This window comes from Lipotes vexillifer, unplaced genomic scaffold (assembly GCF_000442215.2).
Source record: "Lipotes vexillifer unplaced genomic scaffold, Lipotes_vexillifer_v1.1 scaffold232, whole genome shotgun sequence".
NCBI classification, from domain to species: Eukaryota; Metazoa; Chordata; class Mammalia; order Artiodactyla; family Lipotidae; genus Lipotes; species Lipotes vexillifer.
The window spans coordinates 838,631-866,438 of record NW_006793997.1 but is presented as its reverse complement, the minus strand read 5'-3'; the positions used below and the strand labels follow the sequence as shown (position 1 = coordinate 866,438).

Here is a 27,808-nt window from a genome sequence, read left to right as displayed (position 1 = left end):
CATTTCCTCTTGGCCTCTGGTGTGGTAACTGATGCGGTACTTCCTTAATTTGTCATAATGGGGTTTTCTTTTATTTATTTATTTATTTATTTTTGGCTGTGTTGGGTCTTCGCTGCTGTGCGAGGGCTTTCTCTAGTTGCGGAGAGCGGGGGCTGTTCCTTGTTGCAGTGCATGGGCTTCTCATTGCGGTGGCCTCTCTTGCTGCGGAGCACGGGCTCTAGGCACGCAGCCTTCAGTAGCTGTGGTACGTGGGCTTCAGAGTTGTGGCACGTGGGCTTCAGAGTTGTGGCTCGCAGGCTCTAGAGCTCAGGTTCAGTAGTTGTGGCGCACGGGCTTAGTTGCTCCGCGACACGTGGGATCTTCCCGGACCAGGGCTCGAACCCATGTCCCCTGCATTGGCAGGCAGATTCTTAACCACTGCGCTACCAGGGAAGCCCGGGTTTTCTTTTAAACATGCAGTTTTTTCTCTTTTGGATATCAGGACGTCGTCACTAGGACTCTTCTGGTTGCAAGTGACAGAAACCCAACTCACCCAGGCCCAAGGCTTGTGTGGTGGGAAGGATATAGGGAGACAAAGAATTGAAGGTAGAATTACCTTCCAGCACCTAGGACAGTGCCTGGCACATAGTAGGTGCTCAGAGATATTTGTTGTATGAGCCACAGGAACCAGGGCCTCTGAGTCTGAAGCCAGGGGCTCAGGGCCACCTGGATTCTTTTTCTCCATCTATTTTGCATCTTTGCTTGATGCAGCTTCTCTTTAAGCTTCACCTCATTCATCTCAACCAGTCAGGCTTTCCCTGCAGGCCAGGGAGCATGACAGCAGCAGGCCTAGACACACACACAGCTCAGCAATGTCATGGAAAGTCTTCCTTTCTTTCTTGGCCTGTGAGTCAGTGCTGAGGAGGCTCTCTCCAGCCCTATTTGGGACACATACCTACACATGAACCAATCATTTTTACATAGGAAAGAAGGCTGGGTCACATGTCCATCCCGTGCCTTAATACATGTGCTGGTGAGGTGGCAGTGCCTTGAGCCCAATTTTTCTGAATAATCATAGAATTATTATGACAGTGGAGGGTAGAAGTAATCAGATTGGAGAAGGCTTTTTTTTTTTTGGAGGAGGCTTTGAGATCAGTTAGGAAGTGCTATAAGGACCACTGTGTGCTGTGGTGAAGGTCTGAGCAGAGGCAGAGGCTGAGAAATAAAAAAGCATTAGAGGAGAGAGGCCAGGGAATACTGGAAGTTAAAGGCAAACCTGTGAAAAACGAGGAATAAACCGAAGACGTCCTCTAAGTAACAACGCAAGTAGCGGGGCCCCATGACTTAAAACCATCCCTCACCTTCTGACCCCCTAGGGTGGATGATATCCTGTAGCCTCATTCTTTAAGAGCCTTCTCAAGGAGGCCTGTATCTTTCAAGGGGTAGGTGTTGCTACTTGGGAGAGAAAACCGTGGGGATATAAACAGTCATGCTCTCCATTTGGTTCCCACGAAAGCAGGGAATGGCTTTAACTACTGGGGAAAAAGAAATGCCTTTAAACCTCCTAAGATGCTCTCTCTGGCCAGCATGAAGATTAGGGCCTCTCGGGGGGAGTCCCCAGGAGGCAGAGAGAAGTAAAGAAAGAGGACCCAGAGATGAACCTGGCTTTCTGCACCATTTTGCTTTGCACCAGTTCTGATTCTCAAATCATTTATAGTTAATTGGTGGACAGTCTCCTGATAGAGTGCCACTTTGATGTATCATGCCCACATCTAGGAAGTGCCTGGCACCTAGTAGGTACTCATAAATATTCATTCATTTATGAATGAATGAGTGATACCTCAGCATCTTGTTACAGGAGAGGACCAGGGTGAAGTGATTAAAAGGCCCTGCTTTGGGACCAGACAGACCTGGGTTTGATCCCTAGCTCTGCTACTTGCTGGTTTTGTGACCTTAGGCAAATTACCTTTTGGGGCCTCAGTCTTCTTATAAAATGGGGTTTATTATAGTACTTATTTTGTAGGGTGATTGTGGAAATTAAATAATATACTCTAGGGCTTCCCTGGTGGTGCGGTGAGTGAGAGTCCGCCTGCCGATGCAGGGGACACGGGTTCGTGCCCCGGTCCGGGAAGATCCCGCGTGCCGCGGAGCGGCTGGGCCCGTGAGCCGTGGCCGCTGAGCCTGCGCGTCCGGAGCCTGTGCTCCGCAACGGGAGAGGCCACAACAGTGAGAGGCCCGCGTACCGCAAAACAAAACAAAACAAAACAAAATTGTGGATGGGGGGGGAAGGCTCTCTGTGGTTGTCATCACTTTTCCTGGAGGTTCCCCTCAATGCCAGTGTGACGGCTATATGAGGTCTTGGGAAGCCCACCCTGGTGGAGCGTAAGGCTTGGAGGAAGCCAGAGATGCTGTCTGGTGACCAAGTGAATGAAATCATCGTTGAGGTTGAGAATGTCCCATATGGGGTCCAAAGCCATCCATCTTCAAGTCAGATTGTTCCAGAAAAGACACTGGCGAATGCAAGCGTTAGTCTGGTCTCCTCCATTTCTGACATTGATGTGACAGACTCTCAGGTGTTCAGCAATTGCAATGACAAAAAAACGCAAGCAGTTCTTACGGTGTTCAACACCTGCGAATGAATCGTTTTCCCAGACCCTTCATAGCTCAGAAAGCATGGGCTTAGACACCCCTCGTACCTCACATGAGAACATCCAAGGTAGTGAGACCCCGGGGCAGAGGAGTTAGAACGGGAACAGCACCTTCCAGGTTGCCCACAGGGTTTTGGTTTTAAGACTTCGAGGAGGGTGAAGGTTTGGTAGATGACCTGAGGGTGCTTGGGATCGCGGAAGGGGTCACTTTGAGAACGTCTGATACCAAAGAAGGAGTTTACCTTGATCGAGCTCGTTTCATGTGCCCAGTGTTGTGCCTTTTTGTTATCCATCGAGTTTAGTTTTATTTACTTACCACGCTCCACACCCGTGAGACAGGCATGCCTGTCATTTCCATTTGCTTGATGAGGACCCTGAGGCTCAGGGAAGTTAAATGATGTGGCAGATCTGGGGTCAAATGCAGGTCTGCCTGATTCCCAAGCCTGACACCCTAACCACCGTCCTGTCCGGCTTTGGTCCTATCGCTCTCCACTCTGGATTTGGCAACAAGGGATGCCTCTTTTGTCAAGTCTGCCGTGAAACCAGGTTTTTTCCTCCTCCCTCCTTCGCCTTTCTTCCTTTCTGTCTACTCCCACTTCCCTCTCAGGAGACACTCAAATTCCTCGTCTTCCGCCAAGTGATTTGGTGGCCCTCTTCTGGGCAATCTCCCTCCACCTCAGCTATGTCACTGAAACGAGGAGTTCCAAACAAACAGCTCCCTAACAGGGCCAGGAGCCAGCCCGCTCCCGGCCACCCCTGTCGGGCCTCCAGCTGTCCCTCCACTGTTACTGGACGGGGGGCAGCAGTGCCAGGCGTCACACGCGGACACACCACCACCCAGAGCGAGAAGGGTCTGCCTTTTCCATGTTTTTTGAGTCTTGCTTTTTTGAGAGGGAAGAAACCTTTTCCAAGAAACTCCTCAGCAGACCACCCCTCACAGAACATTGGCCAACGTGTCACATGCCTGGGCCTGAACAGGTCACCTGCAAGGGGACTGGGACCATCAAGGTAGGCTTGGATTCACTGGGATCTGTCCCCTGTGCCTGGAGATGGGTCCCACCCTGCAGAAGCCCAGGTCCATGGGAGAGAGGGCCGTAGATTTCTGAACCAGATTGGGATTCTGTCAAAAAGGAGAGCTGACTGCGGGATAGATGACCAGCAGTATCTGCCACGCTGACGCAAAGTGGGAATTTGACTTCTTGGGAGAGGAGCGGGGGAGTCCTCATCTTCCAGCGGATGGAGGAACACAAGACAACAGTCCAGAAAAGTCAAGAAGATGCTTGGGCCTGGAGTGCAGGGGGCAAGAGAAAGCCATGCGGGAAATTACAGAGGGAAGAGAGCCAGGCCGACCGAACATTCTGGGTCTCATCAGCTTTGCTGACTGTTCCTCGTCATGGGAAAAAGGAAAGCACTGAATTAGAATTGCGTGCAAACTGTCATATGCTTTGGCTTCGAGATTTCACACGTGTACGTGCCGTCTTCTTGTTTTTATTTGTGACTTTTGGGATCACTGAGTACATATATTCTGCTTTCTTTGTGCTCTTATAAAAACATGCTCTGTCTTCAGCACCGTATTTTCAAATGCTATTATTCTGTTAAAGGAGAAAAAAATTAAACTCCATTTTTTTTTCTGCAGGACAAAAGTTAATCGCATCCCTGATACCCATGACATCTAGAGACAGAATTAAAGCCATCAGGAATCAACCAAGGACCATGGAAGAGAAAAGGAACCTTAGGTATGGACCAAAAGCTGTTCTTCTTGCCCAGATTTCATGGAAACCTCAATCGTCTACTTTTGTCCCATGTTGGAAAGATAAGAAATAAATAAATGCAAGAGAAGAGACAATCTTCCTACGGAAGAATTCCACACAATCTGTGTTGGTTGCCTGGAGTGTGGGCGGTGCTTAGTGACCTGCTTCCTGAGAGCAGAGCATGGAAAGGGGCAAGTAGCTTCCCAGGGGTGAAATCAGACTAATACTACCAGGTGGTCAAGGTTAACATTCCCAGGGAAAGTCATGTGACCAGAAGGAGTTCCCCTCTGTGGTACTCTCTCCTAAAACCAGCACCCCTAGTCTAACCAGACAAAATAATCAGACAAACCCCAATCGAGGGACATTCTTCAAAATACCTGAGGAGTATTCCTCAAAACTGTCAAGGTCATCAAAAAGAAGGAAAGTCTGAGAAACGGTCACATGCTAAAGTGTTCTAAAGAGACATGACAATTAGTGCAATGTGGTTTCCTGCATGGGTCCTGGAATAGAAAATGGGCACCTGTGAAAAAACTAGTAAAATCGGAATAGTCTAGAGTTTAGGTAAAAGTTAGACACCAGTGTTGGTTTCTTAGTTGTGACAGACCTACCATGAAAATGTAAGATATTAAAGGGGGGAAATGGTGAGTAGTAGATGGGAATTTTCTGTTCTCTTTTTGTAATTTCTCTGTAAATCTCAAACTACTGTTTAAAAAAAAATAAGGTGGCGGCAGGGGGTGAGGGGAGGGAGTTCCCTGGTGGTCCAGTGGTTAGGACTCGGGTGCTTTCACTGCTTTGACCCAGGTTCAGTCCCTGGTCAGGGAGCTAAGATCCTGCAAGCCACAAGGCGCCGGGGCGGGGGAGCACAAAACCCAAACAAACAAAACCTCAGAAGCTTTCCAAGCCCAGGAATTCAAAGACAAGAGCGAGGGCTGTTTAAGCCTTCAGCCCTTCTTACATTTACCATTCCTCAGCCTTTTTCTTTTTCTTTTTGCAATTTGTAGCAGTTGTCAGAAACTAGTAGAGTGGATGCAGTTGCTAATAAATAATTCAATGACGCAATAGTTCTGAGGTTCCGAGTCTGGCAGGGGAGATAGATTGGTCAACAAGTAACTTATAAATGACAGAAAGAAAATCAGGCCAAATCAAGGTGGAAGGAGTTTGCAGGGGAAGGATTAGAAGGAGAGAGATAGTTCCCTTGGGCAAAGCAGGGGGCATCTGTGAGCTGAGCCTTGGAAGATGGTGATGTGGTGATGGACCTTTGGGGTGGACAAAAGAGAGCCAGGAAGGGGTCAGAGCAAAGGAGATGCCATGAGTTCATGGAGAAGTAAAGAGAAAACTGTGGCTGGATCTTTTTGAAAACACTCTTCTGTTTCAAACTCTGCATGGCCTCCTCTGTCACAGAGCGCGGGCCTTGTATGGCCTGAAAGACTTTACAGCAGGATTTTCAACCTGACATTTGGGTCTGGATCATTCTTTGTTGTGGGAGGCTGTCCTGTTCACTGTAGGGTGTATAGCAGCATCCCTGGTCTCTACCAACTAGATGTCAATGCCCTCCCTACCCCCAATCTGACAACCCCAAAAGTCTCCAGACTTACCCAAATGTCCCTTGGGGGCAAAATCTCCTAGGTTGAGAACCACTGATTTATAGGACCTCACCCACCTACCTACAGTTATCACTCACACCCTTCACCCTTCCCCCGCTCATTCCATTCCAGCTGTCCTGGACTCCTTGGGGCTTTGCACTGGCTGTTCCCTATATTCAGACACTCCCTTATCCATAGACTAACCTCTCTTCTCCTTCAAGACTTGGCGCAAACGCTTTGTACTATTCAAATTGTACCACGGTCTTCACCTCAGCATTTCCCACCTCCTTACTCTGTTTTTCGATTTTCTTTCCCATAGTACAACTCACCTTCTATTATCCTATATCATTTACCCACTCTATTTTTATATTTATTGTTTATTTTCTTCCTCTTCCAACTAAGATGTCTGCTCCATGAGCTGGGGAAATCCGTCTCTACCTCACCACCTGGGACCATGCCTGGCACATCGCAGGCACTCAGGAAATATTTGGGGAATGAATGCAACTACAGCATTGGTGTCTCTCACTTTCTTCTGCTCTTTCCCACAGGAAAATGGTTGACAAAGAGAAAAGTAAGCAGCCCGGTCGTATCCTGGAGCTCGACGGCTGTGCTCAGTGTGTGAATTCCATTTCATTGGTAAATCGGTCTTTACTGCGGTCAGTAAATGGGCACAGAGTAGGGTGAAACCAGGGAGGTGGGAGAGTAAGGATGAGAAGGGACCCACAGGGAGGAGGAACCAAAGTTCACGGTTGTTTCCTTGAAAGACGTAGAAACTGGGTCAGTCTAGGTGTGGGGAAAACAGGCAGGCATGGGAAGGCCTAAGAGGTTGCTGAGTTATCTGGGCAACTTAGCCACTGTGAGTGTCACCTTCAATAGCAAACCTGGGAAGGTAATAAATAATAGCACTCACCTTAGGGGGTGGTCCTGAGGATTAAATGAGATAATGTTTGCAAATGCGTTGAGCGTGGCGCCTGGCACATCATACCGCTCTAGAAACAGTGGCCATTGTCGCTATTATGGAGCCTGCTCAATAGATATTTGTTGAGGGATGGTCCAGCCGCGCACGTTGTGTCTACCCGCAGGCATACCGGAGATCCAAGAACAGTCTGTCGGAACTGTTCAATTCCATCAGCCTGTGGCAGAAGACGCTCAAGGTCATCGGAGGCAAGTTCGGCACCAGCGTCCTCTCCTATTTCAACTTTCTGAGGTGGCTTTTGAAATTCAACATTTTCTTGTTCATTGTGACCTTCAGCTTCATCATAATCCCTCAGTTAACCATGGCCGAGAAGAACCACCTCCAATTCACTGGACTGGAATTTTTAACCGGGGCTGTAAGTGCACCATCCCCTGCCCAGAGTTCACACCTTGGAGACGCAGGGACAGGTCTGCCCGTCACCCTTCCAGGCCTCTCATTTTGCCTGGGAGTCAACTGATGGGGAAAGAGGGTGTTTAAAATGATTTCTTTTTTTCCCCCAAAGTAACATATACACAGCCTAGTAGAATTTCTGTCTCCTGAGGTGAACATGTTAACAGTTTTTGTTGTCCAGAATCCTCTTCTCTGCACACAAATGGACACATTGTGCATGGACATATGCACCTTTTTTTTTAAACAAAAGATGAATTATTCCTATAGACTGCCTACAACTTGCCTTCTTCCACCTAATATGTGGTGGACATCTCATATTGATGTTCACAGATCTACCTTTTCTTTCTTTTTTTTCTTTCTACAAAATACAGTCCTCCTTAAAAAAAAAATTCCTAGTATAGAAGAGAGCAAACTAAGAGAAAGTCTATTTTACCCTCCTTCTTTTGTCTAACTCTCCAGTTTGGAGTGTACCTCTGTCCACCATTTTTCTTTCTATACAGTCATAGATACATAGATACATAGATAGATATATAGTTAAACTTTTTTTTAATAAAAGAAGATGAGATACTACAAATCTTGCTTTGCAACTTTTTTTTTTTTTCCGTCACTATGAATCTTGAGCATGGATATACATCCATATTATTCTTTTTATTAACAACCACGGTATATCTACCCAGCTGCCTACTGAAGCACATAGCCCCTGCCCCCTTCTAGAAGCGATTTCTGCCACTGAGATTCTGTGGATAGACAAACTACAGCCCAAGAACCAAATCTGTATAGCCTGCAAAATAAGATTGGTTTCCATGTTTTTAAATGGTTGGAAAAAAATGAAAAGAAAGATAACATTTTGTGAAACATAAAATTTATATGAAATTCAAATTTCAGTGTCTTTTCGGTTAAGTTCTTTTGGAACACAGCCACAACCATTTGTTTCCGTGTCTGTGCTGCTTTCCTGCTACAATAGCAGAGGTGAGCAGTTATGGGCTGGCCAAGCCCAAGATATTTACTATCTAGCTCTATACAGAAAGAGTTTGCCTACTCTTGTAGTAGAGCATTCACAGTAAGGTTCCTCCATTCGTCTTTCTTTTTTCTTTTTCTGTTAAAATTTTTTTCCCTTAGGATAGACACATTCAAATGGAATTATTGTGTCAACTTATCCTTCACTTTTTTCTCATTATTGTGTATATTTGTATATATGAAACATTTTATTACGAAAAATTTCAAACATACAGGAAAATAAAGAGCAGTAAAATAAACATCCAAAGACCCACTACGTAGATTTTAAATTGCTACCATTTTCCCAAATTTGTTTTTTGAAGTATTTTACAGTAAATCACAGACATCAGCTGAATTTCTTCAACATGCATCTCTGGACAATAAGGACATTTTCCTGCAGGCATATACATTATCACACCTAGCAATATTAAAAGTTAATATCATCTAAAATCCAGACCATATTCAAATTTTCTCAGTTGTCCCCCAAATGTCTTTCATAGCTTTTTGTTCAGGCCAGGATCCAAGCAAAGACCACACTCTCTTTGCGTTCAGTTGTTTTCCTCTGGAGTCTTTATTAATCTAGAATGATATCCTCAAGTCCCTTCCTCCTTTTCTCTTGACATGGGCTTATTGCAGAAACCAGGCCAGTTGTCATGCAGATTCCAATGTTCTACCTTCTGCAATTGTCAGATTGTTTCCTCCGGGTCTCTCTAATTTGTTCCTCTAATTTATACAGACTCCTTATTTCCTGTAAATTGAAATTTAGACCTAAAGGCTTGATTTGTTTCGTTTTAAACCTGTTTGACCATAATACTTGTTAGAGGACAGAGGCACATAATGGCTGGCTGGCCTGCTTTTAATCATGCTTGGCTTGGTCACTGGGTCTGGGTGGTGATCACTGGGTCCCTCCATTGTAAAGTTATGTTGGTTTGAGATTCCTTTGCACCTCTGAAAGCCTAGTGATAAGACGTCTACGTTCTCAGTGGCCTTGGGTGCCTCTTTCCTGGCAAACAAAATGTCTACACTGACCAGTGCAGGCTTCTTGCATATGGAAGAGGTCAACTGTGCAGACCATAGTCATTCATTGTTTTCTCAAGAGATCCACCTGACCTGTGGTTTATTGTCCCTTTCAGGGTTATTTTAGGGACACAGTGATGTACTACGGCTTTTACACCAATACTGAAAACCAGCATGGGAGTAGTGGGACCTCCTACAACATGCAGTTGGCCTACATCTTCACAGTCGGAGCATGCTTGGTTGTCTGCTTTTTCAGTTTGCTCTTCAGGTATAGAACGTCTGCATTTTCTGATTCTAAAGCTCTTTTTAGATTTAGGCAAAATTCAAGAGACTCAAAAGTTACTGGAGAAACAGTTTCTCTGAAATTTCAACTTTCTATTGCTGTTTTATCATTCCTTGTCCTAGAGCATAAAGTATAAGTTTGGATAGAGGAAGAGAAGTGTTCATGTGCTTTTAAAGAAATTGGTCAGTCTGAAAATAGGGATGCAATGACTCAAGTAGTTTTGACTGACCGTTGTCAATTGACAATTGTCAAAGAGGAGGTACAGATGTTCAATCTCTTAAACCTATTGTTTACTAGGTCTTTGAAACAAAGTACCACAGACTGGGGAGCTTAAAAAACAAAAATTTTTCTTCTCAAATTCTGGAGGCTAGAAGTCCAAGTTCAAGGTGTCAGCAGGGTTGGTTTCTCCTGGGCCTCTCTCCCTGGCTTGCAGACAGCTGCCTTCTCACTGTGTCCTCATGTGATCCGCCCTTGGTGCATATCTGAGTCCTAATAAGCCCTTCTTATAAGTGCACTAGCCATACTGGATTAGGGCTCACCTAAATGATCTCACTTTAACTTAATTACCTCTGTAAAGACCCTATCTCCAAATACAGTCAATTTCTCAGGTACTAGGGGTTAGTACATCAACATATTAATTTTTAGAGGATACAATTCATCCCATAACAACCTCCCTGCCAGCACGATAATCCAAAATAAAACAAGATTGTTTTTGTCCTATCAAACTAGGAAATGTTTCTGTTTCTAAAGCTGTTATTACTCAGTGGTGGCAAATTTTGGAAAGGTAGTGTCCATTTTACTCAGCATTTTTTACATGCCAGGCTTAGTGCTAAGTGCTTCCTGGGCCCGATTTCACTGAATCCTACTGACATCTCCATGATAATAACAGCTGCCTTTATCATGTGCGTAGTGCCCTAAGGGCTACATTGACTTGTGGTGGGCTGAATAATGCTTCCCCTTTCAAAGATGTCCATGTCCTAATCCCCAGAACCTGTGAATATGTTACCTTATCTGGCAAAAAAGATTTTGATTGATGAAATTAAGGATCTTAAAATGGGCTAATGTAATCCCAAAGTCCCTGAAAGTGGGAGGAAGGAGGGTCAAAGTCAGAGAGAAAGTGGAATATGCTACTCTTCTGGCTTCGAAAATGAAGGCGCCACAAGCCAGTGAATGTCGGCAGCCTCTAGATGCTGGAAAAAGGCAGGGAAACATACTCTCCCTTAAAGTCTCCAGAAGGAATACAGCTCTGCCAATACCTTGATTTTAGACCCATTTTCTGATTTCTGACCTCCAGTAAGAATAAATAAGTGCTCTTTTAAGCCAGTAAGTTTGGGGCAATTTGTTATAGCAGAAACTAATACAACCCCCATAATAACTCTGTGAGGTGTGAACTATTATTCTCCCCATTATATAGAGGTGGAAGCTGAGGCTCAGAACAGTTAAAATGACAAAATCCCGCAGTTGGCAATCTAGGATTACAAAGTCAGATCCCAAAGCCAGCACTCCTGACTATTCTGTTTGCTGTTGCCCTGTTCCAGAAGAACTTGGGGCTAACCCTTCCATGTTGCCTTTCACCATTAATGATGGGACTCTTCTCTGTTATACTCCCTGCACCCCCAATGACTGTCCTAATAACCTCTGGGTATTTTGGTTTCTGCCTTCCCTAGCATGGCCAGGTATTTCCGGAACAACTTCATTAACCCACACATTCACTCCAGAGGGATTGCTAAACTCATCTTTTGCTGGGATTTCACTGTCACTCATAAAAGCACTGTAAAGCTGAAACAGAAGAATCTGAGCACTGAGATAAGGGTAAGGCAAGCTAGCTTTACACCCCTTCCCATGGCCAGTCATCTTTCCTCCTTCAATATGTCTGTAACTTTTCTTAAAGCACTAATGAATTATTTTTTATTCTCCATGATATTGCCAAAAAACCCCTAAAACTATTTTAAATGCCCAGGGCTGGTGACACTGTAGGAAAATGGACATTTTCACACAACGTGGTGTCTTTGTTATTGATATAAGCTTGCGGGAGGGCAATTTAACAATTTATAACAAAGGTCTAAATGTAAATACTTTAAAGTTTTATCCAGTGGTTTTCAACTCGGGGTGGTTTTGCCCTGGGGACACATGGCAATGTCTGGAGACTTTTTTGGTTGTTGCAGCCAGGGAGTGTGTACTCCTGGCACCTACTGAGTAGAGGCCAGGGATGCTGCTCAACATTCTGCAGTGCACAGGACAGGCTCCCTGTCACAGAATTATCAAACTCTGAATGACAATAGCTCTAAGGTTGACAAACCCCGGTCTATAGAAAAAAACTATCAAAAAAAAAAAAAAAAAAGAGCAAGCAGAAGGAAAATAAAGGAAAACTTTCATTGAACCAGTAAATAGGCTGCAAGACATTAAACCAAAGGTCAATCAGTATTTTATTTTTTGACCTGTTTAAGTCACAAGAGCTCAAGATTCATGGTCCTTAATATATATTAACTCTGACGTGTTTCCTTTATTCTCCAGTGATGTTCATTTTGCTTGCTGTAGTCTCAGTCTAGGATCATGTATAGTTCTAGCTAATAAAAAAAAAAAAAAAAAAAAAAAAAAAAAAAAGAGCAAGCAGAATTTATAAACGAAGGGGCTTTGACAAGAGGGTTCCCTGGTGTAGACACACAGCCTTATTCTTCAAGGAGGTTCTGTAGCCTCAATGTACTTTCCCAAGATCATGGTCCCAATCTCTATTTCTCTCAGATGGAAAATGTATTTAATGAAGTGATGGGGGTCTTGCCCATTAGAGATTTTCCCACAGGTCTCTTAATCCAAGTTCATTGTGCACTTACCCCCTCTTTCCTGTGGATCTGGGGTGGATTTGTGTCACTAGGGGCAGCAAGACCTGGGGGGGAGTCTTTGCTGACAGTGGAGGGGGTCTGCGGGTGAACTTGACTTCCTTGTGTTTACAGGAGAACCTGTCAGAAATCCTTCAGGAGAATGTCAAGTTAACACTCAATCAGCAGTTGATTCGCTTCTCTGCCCACCTGGCAGCCTGGGTTGTCTCTACTGGAGTGACCATTGCCTGCTGTATAGCCATTTATTACCTGGCTGAGAACAACTCAGAGGTAACCAGAGAGGCAGGAACTCCAGGGTCTGGAGCACAGAGAAGCAGGTGAAGGGACGGGATGCAGGAGGCGGAGGGGAGGGGAGAGCCCACCACTCAAACTGTGGTCGTGGCCAGTAGCATCGGCACCAGCGGGAAGTGTGCTAAAAAATGCAGAAATCCTGGGTCCCTCCCTTGACCCACAATCTGCATCATAAGAACATCCCCAGGTGACCTGTGTGCACACCTCAGAGTGGGAAGCTGGGCTAGTGGAGAGATGGGAACTTTGGCTGCAGGCTTGGGATCAGGTTCTGGTTTCCTCCTTTATTATTATATCCCAAATGTCTCTCATAGCCCCTGGCACCGAGTAGACACTCAGTAAGTATTGTGAACCGATGGAATCTGGCAAGTGATTTACTCTTTCTAAGCTCCAGATTCCTTACCTGTAAACTGGGAATACCTGCTTTGTAGGTGTGTGGTCAGGACTAGAGAAAAGTTACGTGGAGAGTCTACTTAGTGCCTGGTACCGTGGGTGATTGAAGGAATGTTAGCTTTTTCTTTTTTTTTTTTTAATGATATGAACTCTGAGACTAATTGGCTGGGTGGACAAAGCACTGTTTTTCTGTAGATTTCAGTCTTCTGGAAAATGGGGCTAATTTTAGCCCATTTTGCCAACACCTAGAATTGTGGTGCAGGTTGGTCTGATTGTGTCACTTTCTTTAATGGCTTCCCATTACTCTAAACATAAAATCTATCCTCCATGGCATGATTGATAGATCTTTTGTGATGTGACCCCTGCCCACATCTCTAGCCTCAACACCCCACAGCCACCCATATCTCACACCAGCAACACTAAATCGTGTGTCCATAGTTCCCTGAACACACCATGTTTTTCCTCATCTCTGGATGGGAAACATTCATCCTGCACTGCCCTCCCCCACTTCCCTTCATCTGGCAAACTCCTCCTTTTCTTCCTCTAGACCTCAGCGTGAGTGACACTTCCTCCAGGAAGTCTTTTCTCAGCATCACTACCTTTACTAGATTGGGTTAGGTGTGCCTGACTCTGCAGTCTTTCCCTGTGCGCTGGTCACATGCAGCATTGAAAATGATTGTTTATGCATCTGTCTTTTCAAAAGAATAGCCAGGCACCTGGCCCAATACCTGGTACATAGTAGGTGCTCAACGCAATGGATGAAAAACTGAAGGAACCAGCAAGAAAGTGGGTGTGAGATTATATAAACCTAAGGCTTTGTCATTAACCATATTAAGGATTGCTCTGAAAGAGACAAAATTGAATCACAGTCCTGTGGGGTCTGGCACTGCCTACCTTGGGTGGAAGCTGTGACAGGGCAGTTGTAGGTATAAAGGAGACGTCTGAGTTTCTCCTTGACCTGGAGGGTCTTCTTCACACTCACGTGAAGTGCAGGAGGGCATCTAAGGAGGAGAGGAGGTAGAAGTGGAATCATTCCCCTTGTTTGAACATCTGCCTGTGCCAGGCAGGATCAACCCTCTGCACAACTCCATGGGTCGCACTCACCGGCAGCTACAGTTTCTCGTGAATGGTGCCCCCAGCTGTGTCGTTTAGCCTGCGGCTAGACATTCCCTTATTTGGTCTCACTTAATTCTTACAATGTCTCTGTGGGTTAATAATAATCTCCCTATCACGCAGACTGAGACAGAGGCTCAGAGAAGCTATGCATCTGGTTCGAAACCTTGCAGCTTATAAGCATGGGGAGGGGGGCAGCCTTTGACCCTAGGTTACTCTGGCTCCAAAGATACTGCCAGAAGTACTGTGGGGCTTTCAAAACCATCCAGAGGTAGATAGAGGCAGAGTCAGGCCTGGGGGTGGGGAATGGGAAATTGTCAGACATCAAATAAATCCACTGGAATCCCTTACCCCAAGGGCGTCTGGCCGAGGGGCAGCCCAGGCTTCCCTCCAGCCAAACCCCTGAAGGCAGGGGCGCCCCTCTGACCCTCATACAAATGTGCAGCATGTGCTAGCAGAGGCTCCCCTTGCAAGGACAGGCGAAGCCTGGCGAAATGAACAAGGGCGCGCAGGAGAAATTCCCTTGTGTGGTAGCTTCAGTGACTCAAGTTTTTCCTCCAAAGGCCAGGAGCACATTCTCATTCTTCCAAACGTCTCAGTAAGGAAGGTAAAGTCACAGAATGGCTGTTGGAGCTCAGGTCCCTGAGTCTGATAGACCAGGGCTCAAATCTGCCACTTCCTAGCTGGGTGACCCTGGGCAAGTATCTCCACCTCTCTGAGCCTCAGACTGTCCATCAGTTAAGTCTATTAACACCCACCTGCTGGGCTGTAGTGGGAATTAAAGCGTCACGTGGGTAATTCTCGGCCCAGGGTAAGTGCTGGATAAATGGTACCATAATAGCTAACCTCAGAGGATCGACTTCTGCAGTCTTCCCGTCGTGACGGTGGGAGTGGGAGGGTCTTCTGAGTCAGGCAGAGAGGGGTCCAGTGTACAGTCGGCATCTTGATTCTCTCCCTCCATCCCCTGTAGTTCCTGGAGAACCACAGGAACCCCGGGGCGGTACTGTTACTGCCTTTCGTTGTGTCCTGCATCAACCTGGTCATGCCTCGCCTCTACTCCATGTTCAGGCTGGTGGAGCGCTATGAGATGCCAAGGCATGAAGTCTACAGCCTCCTGATCCGGTAAGTGTGGCTATCACTCCCCACACCAGCTTCCATTTTTATGGAGGGAAATGGATGGAAGCTAGAAAGGGTTACACTCAAGTATCAAAGTTCTGTTTTCCAGAAAGAATTCCAAGATTAAAGTGTGTTTTTATGGTATGGGTTAATAGCCATGAAGTCCAAAGAGCCCTGAGGAAATACAGTTATTGAGTACCTCTGCCTTTTGCTCAGAGTAATGGCTTATCTTTCCTAATTGCTCCCAGCCTGAGGATTAACATAGTTCTCAGTTATGAGATGTACAGATGGGCAGGTTGTGCACTGCACAAATGTTCTTGGCTAAGGCGTTGCGTAGGGACTGATATCATCCAGTGTTCCCATGAGTCAAACTGTGAGGCCAAGTACCCACCGAATCATCTGGGAGGAACAGGTGCATTTTTGTAGTCCAGGCACCCAAATGGAAGTGGAGGGGTTGCTTTTTGGCAGTTCATTGGCTGGGAAGGGGTGACTTTTTGTGATTCCCACAAAGGCACTGTATGTGCTAGAGGTGGCCCCACAGTTTTGATAAACAGAGTATAAAACTACCCAAATTGTGTCCTTATTGCTTCTTCCTGGCTAGTGCCCTGACCAGTTCCTGGTTACGGTGGTGTTTATAATGATAAGGCTGTACATGCAGATTGACTTTCTTTACTGATCAATTCCAGAGCTGTTACCTTACCATGGCCTCTGAGATCTGGCTCCTGGCCAGCTCTCCAACTTCATTTTCTACTCCCCCCCTCCTTCCTCAGTGCCCCCAGCCTTACTCACCTTCTGATTGTTCACAAACATGCCAAACTGCATACCCACCTCAGGACCTTTGCACTGGCCATTCCTTGCTCCTGGAATAGCATATCTATGCTTATGTCTATGTTTATAATTTCTTCATACAGATCTTAAACATTTCTGTTACCCTTAAATTTGTAACAAGCATATTTTAACACACGCATACACATATATACACATATATGTTTTAGATCAGCAGTTAGCAAACTACAGCCTGCAGGCCCAGCCTGCCTCCCATTTTCATAAATAAAATCTTATTGGAGTACAACCATGTCCAGTGGTAACATATTTTCTATGGCTGCTTTCCTGCTACAACTGCAGAGTTGGGACACAGACTGTATGGCCTGCAAGGCCAAAAATATTTACTGTCTGGCCTTTCACAGAAAAAGTTGGCTGACTTCTAAGATTAATGTTTAGAGTTAATCTATATATGTATTATTCTCCTGAAGAAAAAAATCTGAGAAAGCCTTCACTTCTACCCACCCTACAAGTCTGGGTGCCTCCTTTCAATGGTTAGAAACAATTGGGATTTTGTGTGTGTGGTTAAAGAAACCATTTTAACCATTTTAAATGTACAATTCAGGGGCATAAAGCAATTTTTTTGGACATACACATTAAGTTTGACTGGCTTCTTTGCTCACCAGTGTTTGTTAAATGTATCCTACTTACAACTTCCTCATTTTATAACAGACGATAAGACATCATTTTAGAGTAGATATCAGGATGGTCAGCCTTCTAAGGACTTCCACGTTCCCACGTCTTTTATTTTGCCTTTCTACTTGAATGTGGGTTTGAGTGGGCCAAAGACTGTATTCTAACTACCTCTTCTGAGGTCTGCAGGTGTTGCTTTGAGGTCTTCTGACATCTAGCATGGTCAAATAATCACCCAGCTGCCCTTTCCAGACACTTCGTATCTGCTGTCTCTAAGCTCCGGGCATCCTCAGAACTACCACAAGCTCTGAGGAAGTCCTCTGCCAAATTTGTTTTAAACTGGGGTTTCCTCCAACCCCTTTTCATATTTTAATCTTTCTTTAATCTTTTCATATTTTTATTTCTGCTTTCTATTTTCCATAAATTCCTCTGTATTTCTGGTCTGTCCTCGGTGACTTGTTTCCCTCTGCTTTATAGGTCTTTTAGCTTTTAACTTTTCTATCATTTCGATGGAATTTGGATAGAGAGGTGGTAGGCATGTATGCTCAGTGTGTCATTTTGATCTAATCCCTTTATCTAATTTGCATTTTTCTGATCCCAAGAGAGATTCATTCTCTTTTAATATATATTAGCCCTATGTATTGCTTCATAAAATATTTAAAATCTTCTCTACACGCAGAGAAAATGAGACAGCTCAGAAATAGACAATCATTCTGACCTATGATAAGCTTCTCTTGGCTTAGAGGAGTGTGTTTTCTAGTTTAACCTGGAGTTATACTGCAGTAAATGTATATAAAGTTCTGACACCAATTCTGATGTGTGGGGTTTTCCCACATCACTAAACCATTCTCCACTATCAGTTGGTGTCCTATAATTTAACTCAACTCTGACACTATCTACCTGGAGATAGCGTCAGATCCCACAAGGTAAGGGCTCAGTCCCACAAGACTGCCCCCACCACTACTTCAGATGCCATTCGCAAATCCATGTTGGTCGCTTCTGACCTACTAGCTAGAGATCGGAGGTTCCAACGAACTTCTCCTCAGGTTTGATTAGTTTGCTAGAGCGGCCCACATAATTCAGAGAAACACTTTACTTACTAGATTACTGCTTTATTATAAAAAGATATAACTCAGGGACAGCCAGGTAGAAGAGATATGTAGGGCAAGGTTTGGGGAAGGGGTGCGGAGATTCCTTGCCCTCTCAGACATTTCCACTCTCTCCAAATATTGTCCTGTCACCAATCCGGAAGCTCTCTGAACCCCCTCCTTTTGGGTTTTTATGGAGGCTTCATTACATAGACATGATTGATTAAATGATTGGCCACTGGTCGTTGAACTCAATCTCCAGCCCCTCTCCCCTCCCTGGAGTCTTAGATAGGCAAGCTGAGTTCAGACCTTCTAATCACAAGATTGGTTGTAATGGCAACCAGCCCCTAACCTTAATAGACCTGGGGGCTTCCCAACAGTCACTTCATTAATATAACAAAAGGCACCTTGATAGCTCTCCTCATTTAGAAAATTCCAACGGCTTTAGGAGCTCAGTGCCAGAAAAGAGAAAGAAGACCAAACACATATTTCTTATTATAAATCACAGTATCACTGAATACTAAGGTGTTAATCCAGTAGCTATTGAGGGTCTACTATAGGCTAAGCACTGGGTAAGAGGTTCGGGATCTGGAGTTGAAAAGACAGATCCTGTCCCTTTCTTCACAATGTTGTCTAGCGCAACGGTTCTCTATTTTTAGCATGCACCAGAATTACCTGGAGGGATTGCTGGGCCCCAACCCCAGAGTTTCTGATTCAGCAGATCCAGGTTGGGGCCAGAAAGTGTGCCTTTCTAACAACACCAAGGCTGAAGATTTCTTAAAACCAGAAGGTATTGATTTAGGCAAAGTGACTGGGTTTAAGACCTCAGGCTGTTAAATCAGATGGTCCTCAGTTTGAACCTTTGCCATGCCCCTAAACAGTGTGATCTCATACAAGTTATTTCATCTCTCTGCGTTTCAGTTTCCTCATCGGTAAGATAGGCATAAAATACCATCTACCTGATGATAGAGTTGTAAAGATTAAGAGGGATGATTTGATAAAGTGCTTAGCATGTTTACTGTCCATGGTAGCACCTGATGAGTAGTATGTATATGTACTACTATTACAGTGAGAAATGAAATCAGGTAGTTTGGAGACACCTAAAAGAAGGTGTATCAGTCAGAATAAATGAGGTTAAACTGTGGTAACAAGTATCCCCCACCTCAAGCTCTCAGTGGTCTAGAATACAAATGTTTATTCCTTGTCCATGCTACATGCCCATCGTGGATTGGCAGGGGGTTTCTGCTCATGTTAGTCACTCAGGGATCCAGGCTGAGATCGCAGCAACCATCTCAAATACTTCTGATTGTCATTCCAGAGGGAAGACAGTGAGTCTTGAAGAGTCTTACTGGCATTTAAATGCTCTAGTCTAGAAGTGACACAAAATGACATACATCATTTCTGCTCACAACTCATTTGCCAGATCTAGCCATATAGCCCCACTAAACCACAGGGGGGCAGGAATTTCCATCCTACTGTATGCCCCAAAGGAAATATTGGCAAACAGCACTGATGACTGCTGTGGAGGGTAATGGTAGTTGTTTTCGCTTCTGTTTTTTAGAAACATCCTTCTGAAATTATCAATCGTTGGAATTCTTTGTTACTATTGGCTCAACATTGTGGCCCTGGCTGATGAAGAGGTGAGATTTCCATGCTGTTTTGCCTTAAGCTTGCCTTTGACCGCCAGGGAGGAAGTGAGTTTCTCAAGAGCTTCTGCTTATGATATTAGAGCAGATATCATGTTATTTTCCCATCCATCTGTCCATCTACTTATCCATCTATTCATCTAATCATCCATCCATCCTTCCATCCATCCTTGGGCTGTACACCTGAAACTTTCCTCATTCAGCCAAATCTAAAAGCTCCCAATCCATCAGCTCATAGCACTGACTTCCTACAGAGGTAGCTAACCACCAGTTTCATAAGCTGATTAATTCAACCTTCCCGTTTGTGCTAGTCTGCTAAACCTCTAGGCCACTTTCTTAATCAAGAAGATATTAATTGATTTTTCATAAGGTTAATAAGCAAAAGGTGTGGAGGCATTATTAGCCATTGACACCTCCTGCTCTCCTTGGCTAAGAAACGGGATCCAGAGGGCATAGGACAAAGAAGAAAAGTGTTAAAGGGGAGAGCTAGTGAGAAGGGAAAGTTTGGGTACCTGAGGAGGGCAAAGCCTTAATGGGGGAAGAAGGAGCACAGGAAGAGAATAAACATTCTTGAAAACAAATTCACCCTAAAGGTGCATTTCTGTTGAGAGTGGGTCTGCTTTTCTGGGCACGCAAAAACTCGGTCAAACTAAGCCACCAGCCACATTCTTATGAGCACAGGCGGCCAGGAACAGATGGGAACTAAGTGGAGATAACAGCCTCCTCCCACATCCCAAATCTTGTTTGCCTTCCAGTGTTGGGAAACCCTCATTGGCCAAGAAATCTACCGGCTCCTTCTGATGGATTTTGTGTTCTCTTTAGCTGATTCCTTCCTGGGGGAGTTCCTGAGGAGGTAAATATTTGTCTGTCTCCGAGTAATTATATCTGACGTTGTAACCAGCGCCATAGTCCTGGCTGAGCATGAAGTGTGGGTCCCTTCTGTACTCTAAGTGTATGTTGTTCTAAGTCTGCCTATTGTCCTTTGAAATATTGTTTTCTTCTGAGTTAACTGAAATTTCATCTTGACCTGACAGTCCTGTTGTCAAAGTTCATTTAGTTCAATTTGCCCTATGCAATCTCCTGAGAAAGTTCTAGAAATTAAACACAGAAACAGTCATTTGAAATCTTATCCACAATAGACCATTTTAATATTCTAGTCTATGTATATTCCTCCAGATTTGTCTATGCACTGCTTTGTGTGTGTGTATACTATATAATTTTCAAAGACAAAAATGGGGTCACACTGCAAAATCACCATGGAGTTTGCTCTTACTAATTCTGTCAGTATGCCTTGTCATCTTTCCATGCCTGTACCTATAGATTTATCTCATTGCTTTCATTGAATTTAATTAATGCACTAATTTTTATTTTAGACTCCAGGTGTGCAGGATTAGGGCACTGTCATCATTGGCCCATGTGTGGTCCTCTTTTATTTATTCATTTATTTTATAATAATATTATGAGCATCTCATTCCTAATAGACATTTACTTATTTTTGCAAGTTGCCCTAGTGATAAGATGGCATGGCACAATACTGATTCTTTCCTCAGTGGGTAGGTTGAAAGCCAAATTTCCTCACTCAGTATGCCCAAACTCACTTTTAGTTCAGCCTCTGTCCAGGGTCTGGACATAAAGGTGAGAAGTTCTTTGTTGTTGTTGTTGTTTTGTTTATTTTTTACAACAGTTTTTTACTGGCAATTCCTCCGTAAGAAAAAAAATCAAAGTGGTCTCAAGTTTCTTCAGAATAAATGGGGACGTAGGGTTCCTCCTTGTGGATTTAGAAAACAGGGAAACACCATTAACTCAATAGCAGTAACTGAAAGCTGAAAATTTTTCATTTTATTTGGGTTGAGAGTGCTGAGTTTGGTCCCTGAAAAAAAAGGTTTAACAAGCAAAAGGTGGTATAAACAAGATAATAGTTGGAATAATTTAAATAATTATCTCATTTAAATAATGCCTATTTTAAATTCATAATTAATTATCTGTATAGATAGTAGTTGGGATAATTTAAATAATGTTCTCTAGAATTTTTTTGAACCACTTTAGCAGTACCTCCATTCGAATGTATTGTGTTAATTCCATTTTCCCTCAATTATTTCTTCAAAAACATGCTCATACTTGGAATTTTCAGAAATTTGCAAGGGAACTTATGACTTTATTCCAAACTGGTGAGGATTTGTCCTCCTTTTTCAGTTGTGAGGAATCTTTTGAAAGAGGGAGTTGATGGTTTGGGTACTAAACTCATTACATTTTCACAGAATCATTGGGATGCGGCTTATCACAAGTCTTGGCCTACAGGAGTTTGACATTGCCAGCAATGTCCTAGAACTGATCTACACACAAACTCTGGTGTGGTGAGTTCTGACAATCTTTGGCTTGCCCAGTGGTTCCAGCCTGACTGTGAACTAGGCGTTTTGGTGGCAATGGCCAGAATCTGTGGTTTTTCAAAGCTGCATAGGTGATACCAAATCCAGCCAGTCTGAGAACCATGAATTCATGTCCCAGACTGTTCTTTTCCTATATGAGGACTTCAGTCAAGAATCAACATAGAGCAGGGATTCCTAACCTGGAGGGCCCCGGGCCGTATCCAGCCTGCAAGTGTGTTTTGTTTGTCCGATGCAGTGCTTTTTCTAAAAATTTGTGGGGACACCTGGATTAGGGCTGGCTGAAGGCCTCTGGTGGTTTAATTAATGGCTGTGTGGGTAGCGTTCTCTGCAAAATCTCTTTTCCAGAGCTGTGGATACTGTGTATGGTGGGATTTGCCTGGTTTGCTGTGTTGGAATCAGTCTCCCTCTGTATGAGTTTTCTAGGGTGGCTATAACAAAGTGCCACAGACCAGGTGGCTTAAACCACACAAATTTATTTTCTCACAATTCTGGAGGCTCGAAATCCAAGATCAAGGTGTTGGCAGGGTTGGTTTCGTCTGAGGCCTCTGTCCTTGGCCTGTAGATGGTGCCTTCTCCCAGTGTCCTCACCTGGTCTTCCCTCTGTATGAGTCTGTTAGGGCCCACATGAGGTTAGTGGCCACATTTTACCTTAATTATCTCCTTAAAGGCCTTATCTCCAAATACAGTAGCATTCTGAGGTACTGGGTTAGGACTTCAACATATGAGTTTCGGAGGGACAGAATTCAGCCCATAACACCCTCTTTCCCTGCCCTCCGCACAGATTCCCTGTGTCTCCCCTGATCTCTGACACTCATCCCCTTTCTCTCATAGGATTGGAACCTTCTTCTGCCCTCTGCTGCCCTTTATCCAAATGATTACTCTTTTCATCATGTTTTACGTCAAAAATGTGAGTCAGTCTGAAGGTGGAACCAATCGGCTTTGCTCAGTCCCATGTGACCCAGTGGTGGCTGAAATTGGGTGTGTGGGGGGGCGCTGGGATAGGGGTCAGGGAGCTGGTGTCTAGCTGGGGTCCCTCTGGCCTGCTTCTCCAGCTACAGAAGGGAGGTGACTGCTTCTCTTTCTTCAGATCAGCCTGATGATGAATTTCCAGCCTCTGAGCAAAGCCTGGCGGGCCTCACAGATGATGACTTTCTTCATCTTTTTGCTCTTTTTTCCGTCCTTCACCGGGGTCCTGTGTACCCTGGCCATCACCATCTGGAGGTAGGAGATGGCAGCCTTGGGGTGGGTGCGTGTTTTAACAGGTAGGTTTTATCATTCTTCAGGTATGGTGAGGCCAGCAGATCAGGAGATGACTGCCACTGAAAAAATAATTTGTTATACTCACAGACCCCCAAAGGGAGGGGGCATATCACACCATGGGGGGCCACATGGGGAGGCACCAGGGTCCATCAGAGGCAGAGGGAGAGAGCAGTCAACGTGGTCAAAAGTCTTTATTGTGGTTTCGGTGGGGAGGAAAGGGAAAGGCAGGCTTAGCACGCTTAGGAGGGGTGAGTTTGAATAATCTCAGCAGGCTCTGGGGTATAGGGACCCTCTGGAGTTGGCTGGTATGTGACCCTGGGGTGATGGGGGCAGAGGAACAGGGCCCAGAGTGTGAGCGCTTGAGAGAGGAGGTGGAGGTGGGATGGGGGCTCAGGTTTGCCTATGAAAGGCATGCTTTGTAGGCCAGCCCTGGGAAAGGCAGTCTCTCCAGGATCTGTAAGGCCCCAGATGTCACAGGTCAGAATAAGAAGACATGCTTCATTCAGTGTTTAACCCAAGTTGCCTTGGTAACCAACAGATGCTACAACCAAGGGCGGCAATATATCCAAGTTGGGTCACCACCCGCCAGGTGCCCAGTCTTGACGGCACAGCTTCCTTACTTCCTCCAAGTTCTGCAGCTTCCCAGCTGGGGAGAAGGCAGCTCTCCACATGCAGAACAGAACTTCCTCTAATGAACTGAAAGGCCCTGTCTGGTCAGGCTCCCTCTTATCTCTCCAACCTCACCCCCATGGCTCCATCCTACTCCAGCCTCAAGGCTCTCAGTCTGTTCCTGGGACCCTGAGAGCCTCTCCTCACATGGGATGGGGTCACATCTTTGAAGTGCTCTCCCCAGTCCCTTTGCTTGGCGGCCTTCCTTCCACCCTCATCTCAAAAGTCCTCTTGAAGACCTGACTTTCACCACCATCCTCGTCTTCTGTCAGCACCCCCCTCCTCTCTCTCTCTCTCAGGGTGGTTTCCTTTGTTCGTTCCCTAGTTCGTGTCAGAAATGCCTTTGAACCTTTGTTTAATTGCATACTCATTGCTTGACCATCTTTCCCACTAGAACCTGGGAGGGCAGGTATCATGTCTGTCTTGTGTACTGTGGATTCTCCAGGGTTTAGTATCTAGCACAGAGCCTGGTACTGATCTCGAGGAGACAGCAGTGAGCGTTGGCTTGAAGCAGGATCTTAGTTCCCTGCCCAGGACTTGAACCTGGGTAGCCTGGCTGAAAACCAGGAATCCTAGCTGCTAGACCAGCGAGGGCTAGAGGCTAGAAGCAAAGTTCCCCTGGCTCTTGCCCCGTTTGAAAGCAAGAATATTTCAAGGAGGCAAAAACTGTAAAAACAGGTACAAAGTTTATTATTAGAGACACAGCACAGCAAGTGGGAGAGCACACAGGGAAACAGTTTTTTTAATTTAAGACAGAAGCAAGGCAGAGATACACACCTGGAGAGAAAAGGGTGTGGGTGTCCTCCCTAATGAGGAGGAGTGCAGTAAAGAGGCGGTTAGGTCATTTATATAGAGCAGTTCTTGCACAAGTTTTAGCCAAGATGGATTCCAGCGCAGAGGCCTGTGGGAGGCTTGGCATCACCTATTATGGGGTGGAGCCCCCTCCTTTTTAACCCCAAGGAGGCTTTCTGTGCATATGTAGTCAGGGAGGTCTCCTTGACCTCAAGAATCAGAAATATGTGTTCTCTTTATCTTTTATCTGGGCAGGACTCAGCTCCTCTCTGCCCCTGCCATTACTGTTAAAGTATCCACTGGAGACAAAATCCAGCTATTCATCCTGTTCCTGTTGTTATTTCTATCTGGAAGTATAGAAAGGAAACTGGCTTGCAAATGTCTAACCTGGAGCCCATCTGTCTCCTGCCTCAGTACAAGGGCAGTAAACCTTTGTAGAATGAATGAGCAACCGAACACACAACAAGGGAGTTGATTTTGGGGATACTAGTGGAACTGGAACCATGAGGGTCTCAGCGGCTTCAGGGCAGGCTCCTCTGTTCTGTGATGTCCTTGACTCTCTCGCCCTGTTTACTTTCTTTTCTCTCTTCCTGACCAGTTCCTTGTTGCCTTCTAGTTTCTGCTTGTTCACAACAACTGAATTCATGTGGCCATTATTACCACAACTCCAGCTTCCCTAGATTACAGCCTCCCATCTTTGTATTTCTTAGTTCAAGTTCCTAAGGAAGAGAGTCTGATCGTCCCAGTTCATTTCTTTGTGCCAGGATACCACTGAGGCCTCTGCCTGGTCTTTGGATTCGTTATGGTTGGGTCAGGTGATACCCCTGTCCAAGAGCTGGTCCTTGGAGTGCAGGTCATGAAAACAAAACACACCAGCTGGGGCTATGAGCGAGAGGGTTTCCTTTGCAGGGGGATGTGGGTGGAGCAGGTAAGAATTGCTGGTTCCATGTTCAGAGCCCAGAAACGACTGGGCTATTCTAGAATAAACTATACCTGAGTCTGGCACTAGAGATGCTTCTCTGTCCCTTGTTTTCTCAGACTGAAGCCTTCAGCTGACTGTGGCCCGTTTCGAGGTCTGTCTTTCTTCATTCAGTCCATCTACAACTGGATCGACACCCTGAGTACAAGTTCCAGCTACCTGTGGGTCGTTTGGATCTACCAGAACCTCGTCGGCAGCGTGCACTTCTTTTTCATCCTCACCCTCATTGTATTGTAATTGGGGATCCTTGGGAAACTAGGGGGGGGAAATACCTCATCTACACGTCATGTGGGCAGCCGAGGGGTGTTTGGTGGGAAGGCAAAGACTACAGTGGGGCTCAGTGTTCTGGCTCATCCCGACTCTGCCCTTGAATTTTTCTAAAAGTTATTTGATATCTTCTTATCATTTTGGGGGGGGGTCTGTATTTTTTTTTTTTTAAGAGAGAACATCCAAGGCAGAGCGCAGAAAAGCCCCAAACTTTTCGGTGTTGCTCTGAAGATCCAAGGTGACCTTGGGAAAGTGGAGGGAGAGAAGGCACACATGATTGCTGGCAGCATCCCGGTCACCTGACACAGACACACACTGTCCGCTGTGGTGTGTTCCCTAGGCAGCGCGACACTCACCATGGGGGGGGGGGGGGGGGGGGGGGTCTGTTTTACGAAGAAAGCAATACCTGCTCTGCTCCCTCGTAAGAAATAACACGAAAACAAAAAGAAAAAACTGGATATGAGAGTGCTTAGGAAAATTATTGTGTGATTCTTTCTGAGGCTGTGATTATGTTAAAGTCGGTTGGGTGCTATTGATATGTGGGTTAGTGTACTTCTATTTTTAAATTAAAAAAAGATTTCTGACTTCTTGTGAAAAAGTGGAAGATCTGCCAAGACTGGGCCCATTTTCCTGCATGAACAGTTGGTCGGCTGATGGCTGCCCCTCTTTAGAAGCCCAGTCCTGATGGCATTTGAGATTGCAGCTCCTCTGGTAGAGAGACACAACTCAACAGCACAGACTAGTGGAACCAGTTGATTGTCGAGTGACCACTCAATTTTTACAGATGGAAGTGATAAGACTTACAGAGGACGGCTGACTTGCAGAGATAGTTTCCAGGTTGTGGAGCCTGTTAATTGCAGAGCGGGCTAGAACCTGGGTCTCCCTGCTCTTGGTCATGCCCTCCCTCCCAACTCTGGGTTGCCATTGGCCCCCTTAATTAAAATGGGGAGTTTTCTAGTGCCTCGCTCCTCCAAACTTCTAATTCACTGGGTCACTTGTTAGGAATGCAGACTCTCTGGCCCTACCCCAGACCTCCAGCATCAGCATCTGCATTTTAACAAAATCCTAGGAAGTCTGTATCACAATGAAGTTTGAACAGCACTGTCCAGATTCACAAACTCTGGCTGCACATTAGAATCATGTGCTTTTAAAAAATACTGTTAGGGAGTTCCCTAGTGGCCTAATGGTTTGGATTCTGGACTTTAACTGCTGTGGCCTGGGTTCAATCCCTGGTCAGGGAACTGAGATCCCGCAAGCTGTGTGGCATGGCAAAATAAAATGAAATGAAATAAAATAAAATAAAAAACTGTTAAATGTTTTCACCACAAAAAATTAATAATTATGTGACATGATAGGGGTGTTAGCTGACACTATGGTGGTAATCATATTGCAATATATAAATGTGTCAAATCAACACAGTTGTACACCTTAAACTTACACAAAGTTATACGTCAATTATATCTTAATAAAAAGTAAAGCTAGATTGTGGTAAAGTTTGCACAACTGTATAAATTGACTAAAACTTAGCGAACTACACTTAAACTGAGTACATTTTGTAACGTGTAAACTATGCGTCAGTAAAAAGAAGAAGAAATACTGATGTCTGGCCTTGTGCTAAAAAATCCTCAAATAACTGATGTGAGGAGGACCCATGGCATGAGTCTTTTCTCCACCTCTCAGGTGATTTACGTGTAGAATGGTGAGAACCATTGCTATAATGTATTTAACCTCTAACTCACCCAGATACAACTTTGCAGGAACACTGGCTGGGCCAAAATCCATCTGCAAGCAAATATAACAGTTCCTCTGTACCAGCTGAGATTCAAGCCTGTAAAGCATTGGAGAGTGTCTGCCATTCTTTCTTTCTTTTTTTTTTTTTTTTTTTTTTTTTTGGT

At 44.9% G+C, this 27,808-nt stretch overlaps 1 protein-coding gene across 1 annotated transcript in view; it reads left to right on the top strand.

Moving 5' to 3' along the window:
- Positions 1 to 2,384: 2,384 nt before the first annotated feature.
- The window catches only part of TMC5 (transmembrane channel like 5), a 31,557-nt gene continuing 6,133 nt past the window's right edge, over positions 2,385 to 27,808 (top strand). Inside the window, 15 exon segments of the mRNA XM_007472180.1 lie at positions 2,385 to 2,573; positions 2,575 to 2,695; positions 4,264 to 4,363; positions 6,510 to 6,597; positions 7,044 to 7,292; positions 9,457 to 9,608; positions 11,291 to 11,435; positions 12,575 to 12,730; positions 15,225 to 15,376; positions 19,475 to 19,553; positions 20,315 to 20,412; positions 21,818 to 21,913; positions 22,778 to 22,853; positions 23,034 to 23,167; positions 25,706 to 25,879. Coding sequence (XP_007472242.1) covers positions 2,385 to 2,573; positions 2,575 to 2,695; positions 4,264 to 4,363; positions 6,510 to 6,597; positions 7,044 to 7,292; positions 9,457 to 9,608; positions 11,291 to 11,435; positions 12,575 to 12,730; positions 15,225 to 15,376; positions 19,475 to 19,553; positions 20,315 to 20,412; positions 21,818 to 21,913; positions 22,778 to 22,853; positions 23,034 to 23,167; positions 25,706 to 25,879 — 2,009 coding nt within the window.